The sequence below is a fragment of the Oncorhynchus mykiss genome, chromosome 19 (assembly GCF_013265735.2).
Source record: "Oncorhynchus mykiss isolate Arlee chromosome 19, USDA_OmykA_1.1, whole genome shotgun sequence".
NCBI classification, from domain to species: domain Eukaryota; kingdom Metazoa; phylum Chordata; class Actinopteri; order Salmoniformes; family Salmonidae; genus Oncorhynchus; species Oncorhynchus mykiss.
Window position 1 is genome coordinate 7,777,932 of NC_048583.1, and position 10,000 is coordinate 7,787,931.

General features: G+C 48.0%; 1 protein-coding gene across 1 annotated transcript in view; it reads right to left on the minus strand.

The window, feature by feature from the left end:
• Nucleotides 1-10,000, minus strand: part of LOC118941433 (neuronal acetylcholine receptor subunit alpha-7-like) — a 99,625-nt gene that overhangs the window by 4,330 nt on the left and 85,295 nt on the right. The window contains exons 7-9 of the mRNA XM_036954111.1: nt 7,977-8,171; nt 4,644-4,730; nt 3,239-3,348 (exon numbers count right to left, since the gene is read on the minus strand). Of these exons, the coding sequence (XP_036810006.1) occupies nt 3,239-3,348; nt 4,644-4,730; nt 7,977-8,171 (392 nt within the window). The remainder of the gene's footprint in view (nt 1-3,238; nt 3,349-4,643; nt 4,731-7,976; nt 8,172-10,000) is intronic.

Sequence of the window (10,000 nt, forward strand, 5' to 3'; positions counted from 1 at the left end):
CGGATATTCAGAGGTAGACCAGGTCTTCAGATATACACGGATATTCAGAGGTAGACCAGGTCTTCAGATATACACGGATATTCAGAGGTAGACCAGGTCTTCAGATATACACGGATATTCAGAGGTAGACCAGGTCTTCAGATATACAAGGATATTCAGAGGTAGACCAGGTCTTCAGATATACACGGATATTTAGAGGTAGACCAGGTCTTCAGATGTACACGGATATTTAGAGGTAGACCAGGTCTTCAGATATACACGGATATTCAGAGGTAGACCAGGTCTTCAGATGTACACGGATATTCAGAGGTAGACCAGGTCTTCAGATGTACACGGATATTTAGAGGTAGACCAGGTCTTCAGATGTACACGGATATTCAGAGGTAGACCAGGTCTTCAGATGTACACGGATATTCAGAGGTAGACCAGGTCTTCAGATATACAAGGATATTGAGAGGTAGACCAGGTCTTCAGATATACAAGGATATTCAGAGGTAGACCAGGTCTTCAGATATACACGGATATTCAGAGGTAGACCAGGTCTTCAGATATACACGGATATTTAGAGGTAGACCAGGTCTTCAGATGTACACGGATATTTAGAGGTAGACCAGGTCTTCAGATGTACACGGATATTTAGAGGTAGACCAGGTCTTCAGATATACACAGATATTTAGAGGTAGACCAGGTCTTCAGATGTACACGGATATTTAGAGGTAGACCAGGTCTTCAGATGTACACGGATATTTAGAGGTAGACCAGGTCTTCAGATATACACGGATATTTAGAGGTAGACCAGGTCTTCAGATGTACACGGATATTTAGAGGTAGACCAGGTCTTCAGATGTACACGGATATTTAGAGGTAGACCAGGTCTTCAGATGTACACGGATATTTAGAGGTAGACCAGGTCTTCAGATATACACGGATATTTAGAGGTAGACCAGGTCTTCAGATGTACACGGATATTTAGAGGTAGACCAGGTCTTCAGATGTACACGGATATTTAGAGGTAGACCAGGTCTTCAGATGTACACGGATATTTAGAGGTAGACCAGGTCTTCAGATGTACACGGATATTCAGAGGTAGACCAGGTCTTCAGATATACAAGGATATTTAGAGGTAGACCAGGTCTTCAGATGTACACGGATATTTAGAGGTAGACCAGGTCTTCAGATGTACACGGATATTCAGAGGTAGACCAGGTCTTCAGATGTACACGGATATTTAGAGGTAGACCAGGTCTTCAGATGTACACGGATATTCAGAGGTAGACCAGGTCTTCAGATATACACGGATATTCAGAGGTAGACCAGGTCTTCAGATATACACGGATATTCAGAGGTAGACCAGGTCTTCAGATGTACACGGATATTCAGAGGTAGACCAGGTCTTCAGATGTACACGGATATTTAGAGGTAGACCAGGTCTTCAGATGTACACGGATATTTAGAGGTAGACCAGGTCTTCAGATGTACACGGATATTCAGAGGTAGACCAGGTCTTCAGATATACACGGATATTCAGAGGTAGACCAGGTCTTCAGATGTACACGGATATTTAGAGGTAGACCAGGTCTTCAGATGTACAAGGATATTCAGAGGTAGACCAGGTCTTCAGATGTACAAGGATATTTAGAGGTAGACCAGGTCTTCAGATGTACACGGATATTTAGAGGTAGACCAGGTCTTCAGATGTACACGGATATTTAGAGGTAGACCAGGTCTTCAGATGTACAAGGATATTTAGAGGTAGACCAGGTCTTCAGATGTACACGGATATTTAGAGGTAGACCAGGTCTTCAGATGTACACGGATATTTAGAGGTAGACCAGGTCTTCAGATATACACGGATATTCAGAGGTAGACCAGGTCTTCAGATGTACACGGATATTTAGAGGTAGACCAGGTCTTCAGATGTACACGGATATTTAGAGGTAGACCAGGTCTTCAGATATACACGGATATTGAGAGGTAGACCAGGTCTTCAGATGTACAAAGATATTCAGAGGTAGACCAGGTCTTCAGATGTACAAGGATATTGAGAGGTAGACCAGGTCTTCAGATGTACAAGGATATTCAGAGGTAGACCAGGTCTTCAGATGTACAAGGATATTCAGAGGTAGACCAGGTCTTCAGATGTACAAGGATATTCAGAGGTAGACCAGGTCTTCAGATGTACAAGGATATTCAGAGGTAGACCAGGTCTTCAGATGTACACCGGCAGACTATGAGACAGAGAGGCTCTACCGGGCTGTAGATGGTTGATGTTTAAAACATGTCTGGCCTGTCTGTGAGAGCTCGTCATCCCCTCAGGCACCAGTTTGTCTGCCAGGGCAGAAGTGACACTTCAGGAAGTGACATATGTTACGATGACATCGGCCTAGTCAATGAGCCGTCTCTATGACTTTGAGCTTCATCCACTCTGTGCTCCAACGCTCTACGGGATCGTGTGAATATTGGAGGGAAGTGGACTGACACTTTAAGATGTGAGATGAGATGACATCGGCCTAGTCGATGAGCAATGAGCTGTCTAGCGAAGAAGTTGTCGTGATCTGGTACTTGTGTTACTCTTTCATTCTTGTGACGTGTCCTGGGATAACATGTATTTGTGGTTTTCTTGTATGACAGGATTTGACTGTGTTGCTGCTCTTACATGGGGCGGCATGGGGTAGCATGGGGTAGCCTAGTGGTTAGAGCGTTGGACTAGTAACCGGAAGGTTGTGAGTTCAAACCCCCGAGCTGACAAGGTACAAATCTGTCGTTCTGCCCCTGAACAGGCAGTTAACCCACTGTTCCCAGGCCGTCATTGAAAATAAGAATTTGTTCTTAACTGACTTGCCTGGTTAAATAAAGGTAAAATAAAATAAAAAAATAAATAAATTACATGAACACTCCTCCCCTTCCTCTGACAATTCCCACTTTGGGGAGGAACTGAAGACACTCTAAGATGAGTCTAAGGTGTTGTGGACACCATCCCCTTGTACACACTGTGGTACTACAGGATCAGAGTTGGTGAAGTCACACGAATGACAAACAAACTGAGCTTCAACTGCTCCACGACATCTACAACTCCTCTACTCTAATCACAACCAGAGGCAGTGACCACTAAGGCAACTGCAATGTATTTTTCCGCGGCAGACATGAACCGGAACTAGTCTACGACTGAAGGCGTCAGTTAAAGAGGACATGACACAAAGAGGTTAGCGGGAAATGTAATGTGACCGTGGTTACCTACCCATTTAGGCATCTTTACCCCGTGAGGGTCGTGATGGTGGAACTGTAGAACGAGAACCGTGACGACGAGAGAGAGACCCACGATCATCATGGCGAAGGAAAAATACTGGCCTGCAACAACAGACATTTAGATTATAGATATCAATATTAGAAATCATTGTAGTGGGCTGGAACACATAGAAATAGAAATAATAGAATACTAGAAAGTACTGGGCAGAAACAGAGATATAGATTATAGAATACTGGGCAGGAACATAGAGATATAGAACACTGGAAAGTACTGGGCAGGAACATAGAGATATAGATGATAGAACACTGGAAAGAGATGGATGAGGAAAGGTAGAAAAGAGAGAGGTATTTTAAACAGGTGATTAACAGGTTATCCCCTGCTTCAGGATAGAGAGAGAAAGAGAACAAGAGGAATAGAACAAGGTGAGAGAGAGAGAGAGAGAGAGAGAGAATGAGATCGAAAGAGGAGAGAGAAAGATAAAGAGAGGTAGAAATAGGGAAAAAGAAGGATAAAGAGAGAGAGAGAGATAAAGAGAGAGAGAGATTAAGAGAGAGAGAGAGAGATAAAGAGAGAGAGAGATTAAGAGAGAGAGAGATTAAGAGAGAGAGGCATTTTAGCAGGAGATGAGAACAGTAACCACCTGTCTGCCTGAGGTGGTAACATCCCTAACACCCTGTCAGCCCTCTGAGCTCTTCATTCTATCAACGTCTCCTCTCTTTCCTGGCTATTGATTCCTTCCATCAATCATGTACTGGCACCCTATTTCCTACATGGTGCACTACTTTTGACCAGTAGTGCACTAAATAGGGAATAGGGAGCCATTTGGGAAGCAGTCACGCAGTTCCTTCTACACCTCTCCTGTCTAGCTGATTAAAGCCTGAGGTAAACATCGGCTGCTAGAAGGGAAAACAGAAGACCTCAGCGCTGTAATAAGAATGAGGTGTGTCGTGTGGAAACCCTATTAGTTAGATGTTTGGTCGTGGGGTTTTACACTGGGTTTATGACTGGCTATTCTATACTTCACTGTGTGTGGTCAACTTACCAAGAAAGCAGTGGATGCTGGTGAGGGGAGGACAGCTCATAATAACATCTGGGGTGGAGTGGAATGGGATCCAAAACACCTGTTTGATACTGTTCCATTCACTCCATTTCAGCCATTGTTATGAGTCATCCTCCCCTCACCAGCCTCCACTGCAAGAAATACGGGCATAGCAAACAGGCCTAAAGAAGGAACACATGAGTTTGAATTGGTTTCATGATTTAGCTTGGTATCTAGTGATGATATTGAACCACCAATCAATTCACAACTTGTATGAGCGTAATCATGTAAAATACAATAGTGCTTCTGCAAACCTCAATAAATCACTGATGAGTCAATAGAGGATCAATACTTTACCGATGAGAGGAACAGAGTCTGACGTAGCCGGCATGATTTCTGCTACCAGCAACATGAAGACAGTCAGAGACAGCAACACAGTGATACCTGGGGGAGAGAGGGAGGGGGGAGAGAGGGAGGGGGGAGAGAGGGAGGGAGGAGAGAGGGAGGGGGGAGAGAGGGAGGGGGGTTGGAGTAGAGAGGGAGGGGGGAGAGAGGGAGGGAGGAGAGAGGGATGGGGGAGAGAGGGAGGGAGGAGAGAGGGATGGGGGAGAGAGGGAGGGAGGAGAGAGGGAGAGGTGGAGAGAGGGAGGGGGGTTGGAGTAGAGAGGGAGGGGGAGAGAGGAAGGGAGGAGAGAGGGAGGGAGGTTGGGGGAGAGAGGGAGGGGAGAGAGAGGGAGGGGGGAGAGAGGGATGGGGGAGAGAGGGAGGGAGGTTGGGGGAGAGAGGGAGGGGAGAGAGAGGGAGGGGGGAGAGAGGAGAGCGGGAGAGATGGATGGGGGTAGAAAGGGAGTGAGGTTGGGGGAGAGAGGGAGGGGAGAGAGGGAGGGAGGAGAGAGGGAGGGGGGAGAGAGGGAGGGGGGTTGGAGTAGAGAGGGAGGGGGGAGAGAGGGAGGGAGGAGAGAGGGAGGGAGGTTGGGGGAGAGAGGGAGGGGTGAGAGAGGGAGGGAGGAGAGAGGGAGGGAGTAGAGAGGGAGGGAGGTTGGGGGAGAGAGGGAGGGGAGAGAGAGGGAGGGGGGAGAGAGGGAGGGGGGTTGGGGTAGAGAGGGGGGGGGTTGGGGGAGAGAGGGAGGGGGGAGAGCGTGAGAGATGGGTGGGGGTAGAGAGGGAGGGAGGTTGGGGGAGAGAGGGAGGGGGAGAGAGGGAGGGAGGTTGGGGGAGAGAGGGAGGGGGGTTGGGGGAGAGAGGGAGGGGATAGAGAGGGAGAGATGGGTTTTGGTAGAGAGGGAGAAGGGTGGGGGTAGAGAGGGAGAGATGGGTGGGGGTAGAGAGAGAGAGAAGGGTAGAGGTAGAGAGGGTGTTAGGAATATTATGAATAAATGAATAAACAATATCCTCATTTTAAATAGAACTGTAGCTAAGTAAACTTATACTCTGTTTTATTATATCTGATGAACAATATGAGTTCATAAGAAGGGATTGTGGAGCCTGAAACGAGGTAATTACATTTAAATAAATACCATTCCAGCCAGGTTGGAGGAGATTAGGAGTGAGGGTTTTTAAGTAAGCAGAAAAGGTGTTTAGACTATGGTTGAACCGATGAAACTGAGCTCTGAGGTGTTTTAGTTAAGGCAGTGAGTGCATTCCTAGGTTTTCTGTTAACTAGAACTGTCAGCTAAGTGGTGATCGATAATGGTGAGGGGTCAAGAGTTAATTCAGTTGTGTTGTGTGTCCTGTGTGTGCTAGTGGGTCAGAATGAACTTTGAATGAACTTTTAAAGTTCCTTTGTCTCGGTCGAGAGGAGGAGATTCATTCTAGAAGCAATGAAATGACGTCATGTTATTGTATATAAACTGTTGCTCGTGGAAACGTGGCAGTGCGCTCCGAGAATAAATTATTTGATCTATTATTGATAAGACTGGTCTCCGTCTATTTTATACAAACAAGAATCTTACAAATTCTCATAAAATAGATTAAGGGAATTGAATTAATGAAAACACATTGGTATAATTAAATGACACTAACAGAGGGGGGGGGGGGGGGGGGGGGGTGGAGTAGAGAGGGAGTGGGGTTGGAGTAGAGAGGGAGGGGGGTTGGAGTAGAGAGGGAGGGGGGTTGGAGTAGAGAGGGAGTGGGGTTATAGAGAGGGAGGGGGGTTGGAGTAGAGAGGGAGGGGGGTTGGAGTAGAGAGGGAGGGGGGTTGGAGTAGAGAGGGAGGGGGGTTGGAGTAGAGAGGGAGAGAAGGGTGGAGGTAGAGAGGGAGGGGGTTGGAGTAGAGAGGGAGAGAAGGGTGGAGGTAGAGAGGGAGGGGGGTTGAAGTAGAGAGGGAGGGGGTTTGGAGTAGAGAGAGAGAGAAGGGTGGAGGTAGAGAGGGAGGGGGGTTGGAGTAGAGAGGGAGGGGGGTTGGAGTAGAGAGGGAGAGAGAAGGGTAGAGGTAGAGAGGGAGGTGGGTTGGAGTAGAGAGGGAGGGGGGTTGGAGTAGAGAGGGAGAGAAGGGTGGAGGTAGAGAGGGAGAGATGGGTGGGGGTAGAGAGGGAGAGAAGGGTGGGGGTAGAGAGGGAGAAGGGTGGGGGTAGAGAGGGAGAGATGGATGGGGGTAGAGAGGGAGGGGGGTTGGAGTAGAGAGAGAGAGAAGGGTGGAGGTAGAGATGGAGAGATGGGTGGGGGTAGAGAGGGAGAGAAGGGTGGGGGTAGAGAGGGAGAAGGGTGGGGGTAGAGAGGGAGGGGGGTTGGAGTAGAGAGAGAGAGAAGGGTGGAGGTAGAGAGGGAGAGATGGGTGGGGGTAGAGAGGGAGAGAAGGGTGGGGGTAGAGAGGGAGAAGGGTGGGGGTAGAGAGGGAGAGATGGGTGGGGGTAGAGAGGGAGAAGGGTGGGGGTAGAGAGGGAGAGATGGATGGGGGTAGAGAGAGAGAAGGGTGGGGGTAGAGAGGGAGAGATGGATGGGGGTAGAGAAGGATAAGGGACATAGAGAGGAGAACATAAAGAACAGCTACAGCTCACCTCTACTCTCAGAGGAATCACAGCTTTCATGTCTTTCAACCAAGATATGGTGAGGTCAGTTAGTCAGACACTCAGTCAGGCAGAATTATAGCTTTCATGTCTTTCAACCATAAAGCCTTATTAGAATACTGGTTGACATAAAGCCTTATTAGAATACTGGTTGGCATAAAGCCTTATTAGAGTACTGGTTGGCATAAAGCCTTATTAGAGTACTGGTTGGCATAAAGCCTTATTAAAATACTGGTTGGCATAAAGCCTCATTAGAATACTGGTTGACATAAAGCCTTATTAGAGTACTGGTTGGCATAAAGCCTTATTAGAATACTGGTTGACATAAAGCCTTATTAGAATACTGGTTGACATAAAGCCTTATTAGAATACTGGTCGGCATAAAGCATTATTAGAATACTGGTTGACATAAAGCCTTATTAGAATACTGGTTGACATAAAGCCTCATTAGAATACTGGTTGACATAAAGCCTTATTCAAAGCATAATATCAGAATTAGCATAAAGGAAGGAAAATTAAAGGATTAGTGTACCATGCGCCCACACTGTCCTCACAGAATGAGGTGTGTGTGTCTCTGTGTGTCTCTGTGTGTCTCTGCGTGTGTCTCTGCGTGTGTCTCTGCGTGTGTCTCTGCGTGTGTGTGCCTGTGTACATTCCTGTCCTGTGTGTGGACCCCTCCTCTCACCCAGGGAGATCTTCTCTCCAGAGTCTGCAGGCAGCAGGAAGACCAGCAGGGCCAGGCCAGAGATGAGGACACAGGGGATGAGCAGGTTGAGACCGTAGTACAGTGTTCTCCTCCTCATGGTGACAGTGAAGGTGACATCAGGGTAGGGCTCCTTACAGCAGTCATAATACAGCTCGTTACGCTTCACTGGGACACCTGGGAGGAGGGGGGGGGGGGCAGGTTAGGGCTCCTTACAGCAGTCATAATACAGCTCGCTACGCTTCACTGGGACACCTGGGAGGGGGGGGGGGGCAGGTTAGGGCTCCTTACAGCAGTCATAATACAGCTCGTTACGCTTCACTGGGACACCTGGGAGGAGGGGGGGCAGGTTAGGGCTCCTTACAGCAGTCATAATACAGCTCGTTACGCTTCACTGGGACACCTGGGAGGAGAGGGGGGGGGGGCAGGTTAGGGCTCCTTACAGCAGTCATAATACAGCTCGTTATGCTTCACTGGGACACCTGGGAGGAGGGGGGGGCAGGTTAGTGCTCCTTACAGCAGTCATAATACAGCTCGTTACGCTTCACTGGGACACCTGGGAGGAGAGTGGGGGCAGGTTAGGGCTCCTTACAGCAGTCATAATACAGCTCGTTACGCTTCAGTGGGACACCTGGGAGGAGGGGGGGGGGGGCAGGTTAGGGCTCCTTACAGCAGTCATAATACAGCTCGTTATGCTTCACTGGGACACCTGGGAGGAGGGGGGGGGGCAGGTTAGGGCTCCTTACAGCAGTCATAATACAGCTCGTTACGCTTCACTGGGACACCTGGGAGGAGGGGGGGGGGGCAGGTTAGGGCTCCTTACAGCAGTCATAATACAGCTCGTTATGCTTCACTGGGACACCTGGGAGGAGGGGCGGGGGGGTGGGGGGGGGCAGGTTAGATGGACAACGATTACAGAACATATGAACACCTCCATCAGATTTGAGATGAATCCCTGATTTCCAGCATTCTGCAGAGTCTGGCATTGTGAGATGACCTTTAGACTTCATATCACACAACTTCCTGATAAGGTAAAACTGAAAGACAGCGTGACAAGGTATGCTGGAGGCAGAAATTACCTTCACAAACTGTCTCAAAACGTCCACTTTTCCAAATGACCCCAAACTAAATATCAGATTCATGTTGAGATGAATCTCCTCATGCACCTTGTCCTCTGTGTGTGGATTCTGTAGTGTCTCCTGCCTCACTCTCCGTAATGTACATCTAATTCCCACGCATTAATATTGCACAATGGTCTCTGTGTGTGTGTGTGTGGGGTGTGTGTGTGTGTGTGTGTGGTGTGTGTGTGGGGTGTGTGTGTGTGTGGGGTGGGGTGTGTGTGTGGGGTGGGGTGTGTCTGTCAAGGAGAAATTGAAATGGTTCAATCACTCTGATGGGCTTTAATCATTGTAGGACATCTAGCAGAGCACTGATTGGTTAGTGAGTTTGAGGATTTCAGACTCATCACTCCAAATTAAGTATTGTTCTTTTAACTGATTAAAACCTAGCATCTGAAAACCGTTTGTGTGTGTGTGTGTGTGTGTGTGTGTGTGTGTGTGTCCATACATGTGTGTGTATAGGACCGTAACCAAGGGTCCTATCGCTAAACTCTAAACAGAGCCCCAGGATTGCACCTTTTCTGGCAGAGGCACCAGGGCTGTTTCTGGAGCTGAGCCTGCCTGGCTGGCTGTGCCCCAATCTAGTGAGCCTTTCCTGGGCCAGCTGTCACCTCACACCCCCTGGTTACATACAGCCAGCTGCGTACTGGGTGTATGAGGGAGGGAATTATTTTTGTGTGTGTGTGTGTGTGTGTGTGTGTAAACACCATGCAGTCATAGGCCAAGCCGGCATTCTTCAGGCGTGGGGAAAAAACACCCAGTTATCATTCTTGAGTGAAAGTCACCCAGTAAAATTATGTGAATATCTGGTTTTAAATATACTAATATAAAAAGTATCAAAAGTAATAGCCATAAATTATTTCAAATTCAATATATTAAGCAAACCAG